We start from the raw sequence: 15,888 nt of genomic DNA, 5'->3' as shown, positions 1-15,888 counted from the left end.
ATTACCTGATCAGGGATATTAAAGTTGGCAATAAAGTCCATTAACTTCAGTGAGGCTTATCACCATGTCATCAAACTGACATATGTATCTAGCAATTCCTATTTCTTCTTACCTAAAGGTAATTACTGCCAACTTTAATATGCATGTTAAGCTTTTTAACTCCTAAGAGTTTATTTAAAAAATCCTTATTATGATTTATGACAATATAACCTGCAATGTGCTATATCTGCAAGGATTATTAATTAATCTAAGATGGTGACCCTTTTGCTGTCAGCTGGACAATGCTGATAAACATTGAAAGTATTGAGGTTAAATGCATTGTGCATTGGGATATGATAGAAACAGTATAAAGAGCATATGTAGTGACATACTGTGAATGTATATTTAGATTAGAATGTGCTGTTTCTGTTTTAATGGCAGCTGGTTAGAATTTATAATTTAGCTATAAAAATAATAGCAGTCCCTTTTTAAGATACAGAATTAAAATGAGGGATAGAAAACCCATCAGAGCTGGGTCAATCTCCTATTCACAGCTAAATCAACATGGACTGCTTTACAGAAATGGAGGAATTTGTTTCAATCTACTCATCACCTATGTTTTCCTCACTGTGCCTACTTAAACAAAACAAAACAAGATTAGTCACCTAAATGTGTTATAGCCATGCCAGAAGCAGTTGGAATTTTCTGAAGATAAACAAATATGTGCAGAAGACACACTGTGTGTCTTAAAAGATCACATAAATGGGTTGTCCATCACATCATATTGTTAAAGGTGGGAATGGTGCCAGTGAGTAGGCAAGAATGTCAGTGGATGAGAGATAATTCTCTGTAGTTACCAGCACCCATCCATGTGCTATGGTAAAGCGTAGCAGCTCAGGTGCATCAGAAATGATGTCATCCCACAGAGGCATCATTGGAACCTCTCTGATCCACTGTTGCACTGAAATATGGTACCAACAGCTGTGATTGCTTTTGATCCTGACAGGAACATCAACTAAACCTAAAGTTACCCAATGAGTTTCACGGCATATCAGTAGATCTTAGATGTTCCCATTCCAAGTCTGACTCTCTATTCAGTACCTGAAGTTCATTACAGTACTTTTTACGTTTTAGTAACTTTACTTTTTACTTTTACTTTATAGTAACTTAATAGTACAATAGTCAGTTTCTAACAGACAATTTTTAGAGCTAGAGGCCCTATGAGAATATCATGTATGGGGAAATAATGGAAAAACACTGATCACAGCAGTAATGCTATCTGTAACCTTTGGTTGTATATATGTGATGGGTCTAGTTACATAATTTGGTCACTTGCTCGTCCAGTAGGGAATTAGACATAATGTATTGCTGGAACATTAGCATAAACCATGGAAAGGAAGGGTTGGCCACATCACCACAACAGTGATTCTCCTTTTACTTCAGTATAAAATACTAAAATTATTGCCCAAATAAGAATTTAGAAATTACAGGATTGTGGAATTTAACATGTTTACTCTAGCTCAGGGATGGGAATGTTTGATATGCTGTTGGACTACAATTCCCATAATCTGACTTTTGGTAATTTTGTTAGAGTTGCTGAAAATTATTGTCCAGATGTTGATAGTTTCCCATAAAACTGATCTCCATCTGGTATATCCACTATGCAGTTATGGCTATCAGCATCGCTATCATCGTCATGAGCCTTAAGACCTTTCTTTTTATTCTGCATGCCTATGTAATGATGTTTTTTTGTATGTAATGTAATGTACGTTTCTATGTAATGAAGTAATGAAGTTTCATTATTGTGGCCCCCTATTATGAGAAGGGGTTTTGTACTGATATGGTGACTTATGGACTGAGGGTTATTATAACACACTGCAATAACTTCATTAGCCTTCTTCTTTTGTTGAAGAGGAATGCTTGATAAAGAGTTAATGTAACAAAGAAACAAACCTTCACTTATGATAAAGACTTTAAAAGTCTCAGAAAAATAGAAAAGAAATATTAGAAAAGTCATTAAACACCAATAATTAAACATCCATCAAATTGTAAGAATGTACATGAAACATATTTGCTGATTGTTCTTCACATCCATCCTTAACATGGTAGTCTTTGCTTTGTGGGAGGCATGCTGGTTAGTGGAATGCTAAAAGAATGAAGGGAGCTGGCATAATGGCTGCTACTCTCACAAAGGCACTGATGGCTTTCTAAAATTGGGGAACATCCCTCATTCACTGGATGGAAGGAGGCAGACAGGTAGACAGACCTACAGGCTCATGTAACATTTCTAACCCCTCCAATTTGCAAGACTGTTGAAATATGGACGTAATTTCACCCCCATCTCCTCTACAACCCAGAAAAAAACTGAAGACTCAGCTAAAAGAGAATAGGATTCTTTAGTATGCTGGACTACAGTTATTTTGGATTACCAATCTTTCTCAAGAAACTGATATAGAAATGTTTCAAAGCTATGCATACCAAAATAGTGAGCAGATGTATTACATGGATTCACAGCCATCATATGCATGAACCTTATTACAATTCATTTTCTTAAAATACATGAAAACCAAGAGACTATACAATTGTATTATCTTCACTGGGTGCAATGTACAACTCTACAAAGACTTTGCTAGTAAAGGACCTTCTTGATCAACAATGGGAAATGAAAAAAAAAAAATCTGCCATCACTTTTAACCAGATTCATACCCGTTTTAACAGCTATGAAACGCCACCAAGAAACCCAAGAAGTTGCAGTTCAGTGATAAGACCAATGACAATGAACTTGCCTTTGCAGAATTACAATTCTTTATTTGATGGGGAACGTTTTGATGATTAAATCAATGAGAAACTGATTAAAATTTGTTGCGTAGAAATAATCTCCTCTGTCATAATTTGACAAGCCAAACTGTTCCAGTGCAGATTCAATTCATAAGAAAGCTTATACCACAATATTAGATCTGGGTCAATTCTTTCACATAGCTATATCTGCTAAGACATAGATGCACGTGATGTGTGAAAATTGGTTCCAGAGCTCTCTTAGGGATGTGTACATTTCAATTCAGCTATGTGACTCTTATCCCTGAAGCCTTATTTATGGGCTTATCTATACTCAAACTGCAATAAAATAAGATAGATTCAGCAAACCTGCCTATAAAGAAAAGTCATGCTTCGGAATGTGTAATTCTGAGCTTTCTCTGTGCACAGGATTCTTCAGTCTTTTCATTTTTGCCTTTCAACTAAAGAGAATACTTTTTTCACAAATCTATTTCAAAACAAGGTTTCAGGGGAGATTTCAAGAGGAAAAAAAGAGCATGTTTTGTGTATTAAATTTGTTTGCTAAATGGTAATATGCCTACAATATTCTAAATATATGAGAATCCATTGTAAATGAACATGTAAATCTGATTCTAATTCCTTAGTATGTGTCTACGTACATACAGCATAAATCAGTTATGTCACAAGTGGAACAAATGTCACGTGGTGACCTCAGGTCAGAAGAGTTGTAATAGAGCTACAGCAAGAAAATAAAGAAGGCTTCCTGTGCATTAAGGTGTGCCTCTCTTGACAATAACAAGAATGAAAATAACAGCGTGTTTACATTACTGATAACTTCACAATATTATCATGTGCCCAAATCAGACAGAGATTTCAAAATGCTAACAAATTAATGGGCTATTAAAAACAGGCAAATCTGGCTTTATCTCAGGCATGTCTTACAGCCTGGATTTCTTGCTCTCTGAGCGAGTACTCATTACAAATGGGTTTTTAAGCTAGTTTCATAGTTATGGCTTCTCCCAAAGAGAAGAATTTTGTGAGAGCCCCTCCAACAGATTGACAGCCACTGAAATGTGGCTGTTTCCTGTGAAATTTGCAATTCAGTAATGTTGAAGATTCTGCAGGAGGAAATTCTCATTCCCACAAACTGAAGAAAGGCTAATATGAGCTCCTCTTATGTGGTTTCAAACAACAGAGGTGAATAACCTGTTTACACCAAGAAAAGAAGATACCCTTCAGGATCCCTGGCCTTTTCAAACAATTACAGAGAATTCTGAGAATGTGCCGGAGAGGGGGAATGACTGTAAAGCCATTTGAAACCAGTCCTGCAGTCTGATACCTTTAAGCTGAACGTTCAAATCAAGTAAAATGACAATGTGAGTATGGTCCAGCTATTATTACACCCTTTTTAGAACATGATGCTAAAAGGCTAGAGAAGAATGTTCCTAGGCTTTAGAGACAGATATCCTGTTGTCTGGAGAGAAATATTTACAATCTAAAGGGATTAAAAAAAAAATAGAAAAGCGGCCCCTGTAGTGACAGGTATTTTTGAACACCTCTAACCACAGATAAAGACAATAGTAATTACTGACAAGTATGAATCAATGATGAACTGCTTAAATTACTGAACCGCTTAGATTATTTTCTTGGTTTAGATGTATACAAAAAGGGGCAATTCATGATAAGCCAATATTCTTTTCTGTATGTTGGGTTTGCAGTCTCAATGTTTGTCTGTCACTTGCTCCTTGAGTTGTGCTGATCTCCTCCTTTTTAAAACTAGATGTGCTCAAGAGTCCATTAGAGAGCTCTCTTCTTGTTGAAAAAAATGTTCCCCAATCCCGCCCCAACCCCTGCTGTTTCCTCCTCCCGTCCCATTTTAGATAAGCCACTCTTTTTTGCTCTCATCAATGGTTTCTGTAAAATTGGGATCATTGTTCATAATAGCGGCATCTGCACTCTCCGCAGACTCTGCCCCCTTGGCTTCATTGGTGTGGTAGGTTCCCTTGTGGCGGAACATGTATCGAATGAGGAACACCAGGGTGCAGAGAATGGTGAAGATCACAACAGCAATAATACCTAAGAGAGATGTGAGAGTTTAACAAATTAAAAATAAGGGGGGAGGAAAAGAAATCTTCATTCAATAAGATCTTGTAATTAGACAAACATGCAGTTATTTTTCAAACATTTCTGCTAAATTTGACATTGCTAAAGACATATTTATATTGTCAGGCTGTCTTATGAAATCATTCTTATTTAGCAAGAAAAAATCTCACCAATGTTAGTTCTATTAACAAAATTAATCTATCTCAACTGGCAACTAGACAAAATTTGTATGAATTTGTGGTTCATATGTATATTTAATAACCTCATTCTTTCACACACACTGAGAGAATTATGTACGGTTAAATGCAATATTCTGATATGAGTCAATCCTGTTCTATTCATATCAGCCACCTTCCTGCAAACTAGGAGAGATGATGGGTTATGCTGGATACAATGACTTTGTTTGCTAATACTTCTGACTGCCCACCACCTGGCTCTCAAATTTGTCATGCTGAGGTACTGGAAAGTCCCATTAGCAGCCACCACAATAGGAAACCAATAGGCCCAATACCTTGTTCTGAGCAGTTCTTTTTCAGAATGAGGCATTATGGGAAAGGTACAATGGAGATTGTGTTTCATCATTGCAACCACTTTGCTATCTCACATACAGGCAAGTCTCCACAGTCACCTTACCTCATCCTGAAAGGCCTCTTGATGAAGTTGTGATGGTAATATCCATGCACTTTAAGTTGCATGCGTACATGTGTATGTCTGTGTATGTGTGGGGGTAGAGACAGAAAAGAAAGAGAATGTGGCGATTAATGAGCAAGACTATAACCACAGAGAGTAGACAGAGGAATCTCTGATGAGGTAGGAAGGTTGTGTCTGTATGCCTGCACAACTATTATTATAAGAAGCTTAACCTACTCTACCAGAAGCTTTTATATGGGAAAATGGATACTATCAAGTGGTGGGATTTAATAAAGGGATGTTAAATAACCACTACACAGATGGAAGAACAGGATACAATTCCCATCCTAAACTAGATTATATTATTCTTAACTTGGAACTACAAATTGTACATTAGAAAAAAGCAAGACAATACTTTTTCTCAATATGCCTTCTTCTTGAACTAAATACTCCATTTTTTCTTTAATTGATTTCAGTTGTTGACATTTCTTTGTCTGGACAAATAATTTTCTGGACTGTTTTGTTCCCAAGTTAGTTTTACACATCACGAATGGAAATTATCTCTGGCTTTTGACCTATTTTCTGTTCTCTCATTCTCTGTTTATTCTCTCTTTAAGCATGAAGATAAATTTGTTCAATGCAACAAATGAAAAGATAAAGGACTTTATTGAATCTGAGACTTGATTATTGGTTGAAACTGGTTTATTGCTGAACATACTTTGCAGAAAGATTCCAACTTGAGACAAGCTATCAAAAACTGACCATGAAGATAATCCATAAGTGGCGCTCCATTCTTTTGAGGAACAAGGATACACATTCTCTTCTTATCTCTGTTTTGCTTAGTAATCAAAATGAGTTCATTATAATACTATTTAATTTTTTATCTCTCAGTTAACCCCAAGGAACGTCCTTCAGAAACTCAGAAGGGGAATTCTGAGTTACATGAGGGGACTCTCCTCAATAGGAAGGTAGATGAGATTGAGCTGATAGTGACTAGCCAAAAGTCACCAAGTGAACTTACATGGTTCATGATGTATTTAAATCTGGACCTTCCTAATCCTAGTCCAGCATCTTAATCACTAAACAATATTTGAATATTATGAAAAGAAGGTTTGCATATTTTGATCACCCAAAGAGGTGAAGAAAGGTTCCAAAATAATTTGATGGCCTTAGGTAACTAGTACTTGTATCGAAACTTATATTACACTAACTGAATGTACTGTATTTGCCAGTTCAAAAATTGGTAACCCTCATCCCAAAAGAGATATATACTGCTTCCTTACCTCCAATAATTGCTGAATTCCTGTTAACACCACTTCCTATTACTTGACCATTGTAAGGAAGATCAGCACCTGATGTAAAGTGAAGTATAACATTTAAGTTAAAGGTATTGGTATTTTTTTTCAAAGCTTGTATCAATCTTTTGTCAGAACTAAAATTAAGATATTCTAGAGTCACAGTTAAAATACATATTAATATTGTAATGTATCAGTGTTAGAAGCTTATAAGAAATAGAAATCTGAAATAACAAAGTGCACTACAAATTTCCAATATGGCATTAGATGCCAGAGGACCATAATGGACCATAATGGACAGAAAATTCCCAAATGGAGAATCTCAATTTTGCCACAAACGTACTGGGTGGTAGCCTCCCCTTACTTCTATGTGGCCTGCCAGTTATTCCAAGTCACTACAGGTTTTAAGGAAGGCCATAGATTAATAGCAAGCACAATGGCAGACATTTGTAACTAAAAGGAATATGGATAAGGGAATCATGAATTACCTATATATGAGTCCTTGGAAAGTACACACTTCCCTTGCTTTATGCTAGGTTTACATTCTCTGAAAACCCCGCATAAAGCAAATCTGTATAAAGCAAGACCTTAAGCCAGTAGAAAAAAATGGAGTTGTGGTTTTGTGTCAGATTCTGTGACCCAAATACACTGACCAATGTGCTCATACATGTTTAGAGCTTTATTCTTAAGCACTATGTTATTCAAATATTTTCTTCCTTGTCTGGTGTTCTATGTACAGTAAAGCAGTTTCTCAATCTTTTCTATAGCTAGATTTCTAACATGTTTATCACGGGAGACAAAGAGGCAGAATGCTTCTTAGATTTTTTGCTAGTGTTCTTTGCTAGCATACTATGAATTTCATTTGCATTCTTCATGATACTGCACACAATTTCTGTGGTTCAGTAACTGGAATACTGACCTTGGGGAAAGTGGGTCTTTGGTCAACATTCCCATAGATACACAAATGAGCCCCAGGGATGAATTGACAGGGTATTGTTTCTTGGGCAAAAAGGATGAACTAGAGAGTGACTGAAGGAGGAGAAGGCAAGAAAAATGCACTGAAAGTTTGGTAAGCATCTAGAAGTTTCTGGGATTGGAATGATGGAGGATTAAAATGGCTGCAAGAAAGTTTTTAGAATGGATGAAAATGGTTCCTTTTGTGCCAGGGTTGTCCTTGGCAGGGGATGAAGACCAGTGGCACATGGGAGGTGGGAGAGGAAGCCTGGGATAGGTAGCACTTGTCTCTTGTCTCCTTTCTCTTGAATTTTTGCTTGAGAGAAGGTGCCTCCTTCCTCCTCCTCGCCTCACTTTTGTCACCAAAAGGCCAGAGCCACCAGCAACAGTAGTAGAATTGGTGCCTATTCACCATAGTGAGACTTTTTAAACTGTTGGCCTAATAAGAATAGAGATGGAAGAGAATGCCCGTTGGGCTCTTCAGGCAGCAAATGTGTTGCGTATAAAGTGAATTTTTCCCTCCAAGATAATTGGAGGCACACACTGTAACAACATTGGTGACTGACAAACGCATGCTGCTTCCATACTAGAAGAATTCATTGTCTTCCATATAAAGGCACTGACATAAGCACAAAAAGGAGAAGCCCCAAAACTTCCATCAAGCTTTCTTCCAACTTATGTGTCCTGATAGTTTCTGTATATTTATTTCCCATAACAATCGTATTTCTTATTTAGAAAACAGATTTCATATTTCCTCTTTATTTTATTGTCCTCTTTGATTCCTTTATCATTCTATCAGTGGAGGACTAAACATTTATTATATCTATAAAAACAATTTATATACAACAATAAATGAAAATGAAATGAAAATGTTAATGTCCAAAACAACAAAACATAGGGATGATATTGCAGAGATAAGGCTAATTGAAACTTTCTCTGAAGAGGAGTTTGAGTGATCCTATGAAGAAATTAATGAGTTAATTTAATTATTTAGATGAATTAATTAAAAGTAGTGTTATATCAGGTTGTCTAGATTTTACAGAACAAGGTGAAGTTTGATTTTTCTTAGCATTCAAAGTATTATTTTGTTATGCTTGTTGTAGCCATTTTTAGTTCAGGTGTGTTACAAAGCTCAAGAGTAGTAACAATTCTATATACTTGAGTAATTATTTCAGAAAAAAAGGTTACCAAAATTTACGGATTGGCATAAAATGTTCAATGCTCCATTTACTGTTGGGCCACCTTTCTGTCCTATCCACTATTTCTAAGTTTTTGAGGTGTTATGTCAGCATCTATATTACTTTTTCATGACTAACACTGAAGTCTCATCTGAGCCAAAGCAGCAAGCTATCGATGTCATGTATCATTTAGTTTTGCAGTGGTTAAAATGCAAGTAAGTGAATTATAGCTGTACACTTGATTCATAATAGAACTTGTCCATCACAACCCACTTTAGTCATAAGAATTTTAACTGATGATCAGGTTATCTTCATTCAGATAATTTCCAACCTGCAAATGTAACAAGATGTAATCCTTCCATTTTTTAAAAAAATATACAACCGCACCAAGGTATTCAGTCTAGCATTACTTTATTTTCCCAAATAATTTTATTAAGAATTAAAAATGAAAAGAATAAAAGCCAATACAGGCTACAAAACAAAGAAACAGAAAAATACAAAAGAAAAGAAAAAAGTGTGGAAAAAAAAGGAAAATAGAAAAAGAAAAAGAAAAAAGAAGTAACTTCCCCCTTTATCCCAGCAAGTAAAGACAATAGCTTATCACTCTCTCTAAATACAGCATAATTTCTTTTCACCCCATATCTCATCTATTGAATTAAAAAAAAAAAATCCAAATGCTATGTCAGTTGTTCTTTATCAGCAAAAGTCCAGTAAGGGCAACCTGATGTAATTATTTTTCTCCTTTAGCCCTGGTTGAATAGGCCAACCTTATTTCCTTCCCTGAGTTTTAAAAAATATCTTTTAACCCCTTCAAAAAGAATCTCAGGGCTAGTTCTCTGTTCAACTGTGTCAAGCCAAAAATCTTTCAGTACCTTAGCAGATTTCTTCTGTATATCCAATAAGTAAAGTTTGTCACTTCTAATAAAGTCCTTCAAAACCTTAACAGAGCTCTTTTGTATATCCAGTAAAAAAAAATATCCAAGTCAGTTTCCTGTTTCAATATTTGTATATCTCCTTTTGGGAATAAGTCATCCATCAGTTCCATTTGTGTCCCCATATCTTTCTCCATACCTTTCTCATTACTTGTTACATTTAAATCTCTCTTCAAAGTAATTTCAAAATCATCCATTGCAACTTGTTCTTGTTCTATAATTACAACATGCTCTGTCAATCTTGTCAAGAAATTCATCTATTTTGTCAAGAAGCTTGGCAGACAAATATTCCCAAGTTTGTATTATAGATTTCTGCTCCGTTTTCCTTATCCTCTAGCTCCCTCTAGTGTCCAACCTTCAAAGTCTCCTTATCATGAAAAACATGGGGGAAAAAAAGTGATTCTTCCCATGAGAAACTTTCTTCTTGCTAATTCAGAGCTCTTTGGGGCATTTAAAATTACAATTCCAAGTCCATCTGAGCCCTTAATCTGTTGTTAAATTTTATAAAGTCCATATTCTGATCACTCCTTTGCTGTTTAATCCAAAAAGTAATATTTTTCAAAAGGTTATAAAAATCATATTTAAAAGCTCTTCTAAGAAGAACACAACTCACCTAGCCAGTACAATATAACTTGCTGTTCTGAAGGGTCTTAATCCTTTTAAAGCAGCAGGAAAAAAAATCCAAAGTGATTAAGAAGGGAGGCTGGGTTGAGCTTAATGTCCTTTAAAAAGGCTGCATTAACTACTGTAAGTGAAGATGGTTCTTCCCTTGACTCCCAGCTGCTCAATCCATAGGCAAACCACAAAACAACTATTCCTGTGGTTTACTCATGAGGGGCAGCTGTGCAGAGTCATGTGGGCTATCTCAAAGATCTCTCTTTAATCTGGAAAGCATTTTGGTGGGCAGGATCCTGCATCCCTTGCCAGTCTCCATCATAATGCCATCCCGCTACAAAAAGGGACATTTAACTTGCCATAGTTCTCAACTGGATGTCATTACTATGGTAAATATATTTTGTATTGTTAGCAAAAACAATAAACAGGAGTATGAGCTAAATAATAAATAATGCTATGGAAAGATTGCTCACATTCATCAGTCTATCGGTCTCCAAAGGATTCTGAAACACTTGCCATTTTAGACATGATACAGCAAGTTTCTATTTTGCAGAAGTAAAACCTTTTGTCTGTTAAAGCTGTTAAAGGCCAAATGATGGAGCACAGTGTGTGTGTGTATATATATATATATTACAAATTTTATATAATATATATAAATATATATGTATTATATAAAATATATTTTACAGATTTTATATAATAACCACTGAATTCTAAACATACCGTAAGGATTCAAGGATAGTTTATCAGCTGCACTCTAAATTCTCACTGGATCTGTTGAAATTGCTTTCTTAAACATTATTTTCCAACACCATTTACTAAAAGGGCTAAAGTTGGTGAAGTGGGATCTCAGGTTACACAGAAGTGGTGGTAAACTTTGAACAGCAATCTCAAAGCTAGAGAGACAATGGTCAAATTTCCATTGGCTTATGGGAGGAAAATGCCTAGAATTTTCCTTACTCACTCATTGACCCCAATGTTCTTGGAGAGTCAGGAATTATTACTGTGCTTGGACTGAAGCATGTCAGCAAAATCAGCCTATTCATACCTACAACACTATGGGAGGAGAATCTGCACTTCAACAATATAGTTAAATATAGCTAAAGATCCTCTTTTAACTCTGTTGACCATTGATCCAATTGATAATGCCTTGCTCCAGGATCAAATCTAAGTTGTGATCCCAATAGACCAATTAGCTCAGATAATGAACCAGTTAGCCCAGCATGTGAGATAGAATCAACTATAACCTGCAGTTCCTATATCAATCCCAGCCCAAGATCTGGCAGCTGTAGTTGGAGTAGCCACAGCAACCACAGCCACCAAATACTTATCTACTTGTCTAGTAAATACAATGGGTATCCAAACAAATTTAGTATCTTTTTCACTTGATGTGAATTACACATTTTCCTAAGTCCTGAAAATTTGTCCACAGACTGGTGCCCAATAGGATTTATAATAGGCCTAATGACAGGACAAGCTGGAAAATGGGCAGCCCCTTTCAGATGCAGAACAGCCCAGGCTTGCACAACTACCCCAATTTTATGGCATGTCTGAGGTCTAACTTTGATGATCACACAAATGACTGCCAGCTGCAAAATTGTCACCCCTGACTGGTTAACCATAGGATAGGACTATACTGCTAGTTTTCAACTGTTAGCTGTGATGTTGGTTGGAATGAAAGAGGATGACTGACCAGTTTAAAGAGAGACTTAATACAAGATACACTCATTAGACAGGGTATCCCAGAGACTTTATTTGCATTAATCTAGGTCTGCTTGGCTACTGATAGATGATTCAACCTGTAATAGTGTACGGGCAAGAAGGGTAAATACCATTATTCTCTTTCCTTCTTCCCCTCAACCATGCAACTGAGACTCAAAGTTGCACTGATGTATATAAGACTTATGTTCATATTATGGATAACCTGGCCATTTTGTATGTGACTGCCCTATTACAATGCCCTATTCTGAAGCATTAACTACATGTCATACTTTGGGGAAAAGGGGAATTTTTTAAGCAGATACCCTAAATGCTACAAACCTGGCCTGTTGGGAAATGAGTCAATCCCAGCCTGCAGGAGTTCAGAGCACCCAGAAATTAAGTGAAGTCCAGACATGTGGAGCTACACATTGACATTAAGTCATTCCTCTTAATTTACAAATGCAGAAATACACATGCAAGCCCTAGTAGACTCTGCTGCCACAGGCAATTTTACTGGAACATTCATTGCATGTAAATATACTCTACCCATTTAGCTTATCCAACTCCCTGTTAGGAATGAGACACTGAATCTCTACCAATCACCCTCTGTAATAATGAAGAGTCCCTGCAATTTTATTTAGCCTCCATTTTCCAAAATATTTGGTAATGGATTGGCTTCAGACTAATGATGCATATTATGGATTATTTGGTAACACAATCTTTGAACCTCTGGCATGGGGGATTCACAGGCTCCAAATTCCCACCACTCTGCACCCCACAGCAGAAGCTTTTTCCTATTTTGCTAGTCCTGGTACAATCAGGACATGCAGAGTTTTCTGAGCTTTTCCAGTTTTTATCATAAATTTATTCCTAATCTTGGTGCACTAATAATGCCAATGGCTCTTCTTACCAAGGAGATTCTGACACTCAACAAGCCTTCCTTCAGTTCAAACAAGCATTCACTGCTCAGCCATTGCTCATTATTCAGATCCCATATGCCCCTTCCTGATGGTCCTGATTTTGCCTTGTAAGCAGTACTTTTGGAATCCACTCCAGAGTTTGAAGGCAACTCTTCTCATTTGCATTCATTTCCAGCAACTTCTCCTTTTTAAACAAAGAACTTTTGGCCATCAAGGAAGCCTTTCAGCTCATGGCATTGTCTTCTTGAAGGGGCAGAACACCCTATCAAGATCTGAACTGACCACAAGGCTTTGAAACATTTGCAAATTTCTTAGAGACTTGCATAGTGCCAAGTGATGTGAGTATAATTCTTTCCCCATTTCTTATCCCTTACACTTCTAGCTTGCAAAACAAACAGCTAGGAATGTAAGAGACTGGAAATCAAGTAAACCAGAATACACTATGAACCTCCTCCAACTTCCACTTTGTGCCCCCAAAACTTTGCCCCATGACAAGTAGCTTGCCCTTTGAGACTGTTGGGTTGGGGACTCATTGCCTGCTTGCCTGAATCTATACTCAGCAAGAAGAAAACCCATACATGTGGGTTACGATTTTTAGTCTTCTCCCTCCCCTTTTATTGGGAGTGAGAATAAATGTGCCACAACAACCAGTTATATGTTCCTCCTTTCTCGAGGAAGAAGTATTGCAGCTCTACTATTTTGAAGTATTAAATAATACTGAATTTAAAATAAATTTACCTCTTTCTCCATTATGTTTAAAGGCTTCATCAACCTCCTTTATCTTTTCATACTTTGTTTCCTGTTCTCTCACTCATTTTCCTTTTTCCACCAGCTCTGGTAACCTGATTATATGATTTTCTATTATTCAAAAGTTTCAATTAAAATAGATTGCATAATGGAACAAGGAGTATGGATCTGAAAATGTCAAAGAATAAGGTCATTATGTCCAACAGGGGAAATGGATAGAACAATTGCAAAAAAAAAAAAAAAAGATAAATGGCCAAAAAAAAAAAAAGCAGATGAATTTGTGTACTTTGCCAGAATGATTGACTGAAAATCGGAAAATAGACTGAGTAATTTTAAGACACGTCCTGCTCCTTGTTCCCACCATCAGTCTCTCTCCATCTCTCTCTCTCTTTGTCTCAGTCTTCCCCACCACTGGTAATGGAGTAATACCATGAGAGGCTCCATGTAGTCTAGCAGATTATGTAGCCTTTCATTGCTTCACTTAAAATACAGTTAGAAGAAGTATTTAGGCCTTTCAGCTAAATATAATTACTTAATAGAATTTTTCTTTTTAAAAAAAATAAGCACCAGTCTCCAACTATTCTTCTGTGAATTGCTCTATTACTTTTATTATTCTTTGAATTCATATTCTGTTACATAAAGCTACACCCAGAAAAAGATAGTTGGTGGTGTGTGAACTGTTGCAAGGAACTGATGTTTATTGAAAAGAGTAAAAATGTTTATGTATAAAAGGGTGCTTCTGCCCATTTGTAATATGAATATGAGAGCTGGATATGTCAAGAAAAACATAAAAGTTGAATGCATTAAGAATAGGCTACTTAAGAAGTATATGTGTGATAAAACAATGAGAGATAGGATCAAGAATCAATGGGTGACTAATGAATGTGGACTGAAGACAAAAATGAGTGAGCAACATGAAAGAAGTACTTTGAAGTGTTTTCATCATATAGAGAAAATGTCTGAAGATTGACTTATAAAACAAATATTTGAAGGAAAAGTGAATGGATTGAGAAGAAGGAGCAGACTGAGAAAATTATGGTTGAATGTAGTTGATGAGAACCTCAGAAAGAGAGATTCATACTTACTGCTTACATCAAAGGGAAAAGAGTGAAGGGTATATATTATGTTTGTATGCAGTAAAAAAATATATATCCTGACATGGAAAAGTAGTGGACCTGTTTCTTATTATGAGAAAATGTATTTCTTGTCTATACAAAAGAAACTGTAGGTAAACATGCTACCATATCAGAACTTAGTAAGCCTATCTGAAAACAAAATAATAGTTGAAGAATAGCATGGAAACTTACAGGTCCTTGATTTCCTAGCCCCCAAGACTACATCTTACAAATAATCTAGGAATATATGGTATTACACCTATACTTTTCTCATTATTTTAGTAAAGTCACAAAGTGGAGCAAGAGAATCTAATTTAGGGTTTGGGAAATTAGAACTTTAGCCAGCAGAATATAACAGAATGAGATAAATGGAGGATTAAATACAGCTGTTTCAATAAAGCAAAACCATTAGCACAGGCTGTTCAGAGTGAAACAAAAATAGAATACTTGTTGTGAATCATTCGTCATCTTTCCATTATCTCTTCCTTGATTATTGATGCTTGTCTCTTTTGCGCCATTTGACTGATATTATACTCATATTTGATCAACCTTGTGTTTGAGGTCAGTAACAAAACATGGCACTCTATTAAGCTCCTCACCAAAGCTTGTTGCCAATAAGATCAGCTCATTTGGAATCACATATTTAGTACTGTGGGAGGGAAGAACCAATAGTCATTATTCCTTCGATTCTTTGTTCGACAGTAAGAATCTGCCTTCCAGACTAACATATCATGCTCTGGCTGCCAATTTCATTAACTTTTCCAAATGTCTTCCTGATTATAATAGCTTCTTGGCTGATTGCTTGACTGTTACTGCTCACTGGTTGCTTTAATATTTTCTTGCCCTATCTTTAGTTTTTTAAAATTATTATTAGTAGTACATTTGTCTTCTGCCTTTCTTTCAAATATCTCAGAACATCAGGGTGGTATACAGTCATCATACAG

The 15,888-nt window shown here is 36.1% G+C and overlaps 1 protein-coding gene across 2 annotated transcripts in view; it reads right to left on the bottom strand.

The window, feature by feature from the left end:
* Positions 1 to 3,989: 3,989 nt before the first annotated feature.
* The window catches only part of CNTNAP2 (contactin associated protein 2), a 1,202,163-nt gene continuing 1,190,264 nt past the window's right edge, over positions 3,990 to 15,888 (bottom strand). For both annotated transcript variants that reach the window (XM_088150062.1, XM_088150063.1), the window contains exons 23-24: positions 6,771 to 6,839; positions 3,990 to 4,830 (exon numbers count right to left, since the gene is read on the bottom strand). In XM_088150062.1, coding sequence (XP_088006188.1) covers positions 4,631 to 4,830; positions 6,771 to 6,839 — 269 coding nt within the window. In that variant the 3' untranslated portion in view covers positions 3,990 to 4,630. The remainder of the gene's footprint in view (positions 4,831 to 6,770; positions 6,840 to 15,888) is intronic.

The sequence above is a fragment of the Python bivittatus genome, unplaced genomic scaffold (genome assembly GCF_059951505.1).
Source record: "Python bivittatus isolate LINGU-HERP-01145 unplaced genomic scaffold, Pbiv_v1 ctg000610_np1212, whole genome shotgun sequence".
Classification (NCBI taxonomy): Eukaryota; Metazoa; Chordata; class Lepidosauria; order Squamata; family Pythonidae; genus Python; species Python bivittatus.
Note: the sequence above shows the minus strand (reverse complement) of the source record. Positions and strands in the feature narration are given on the sequence as shown.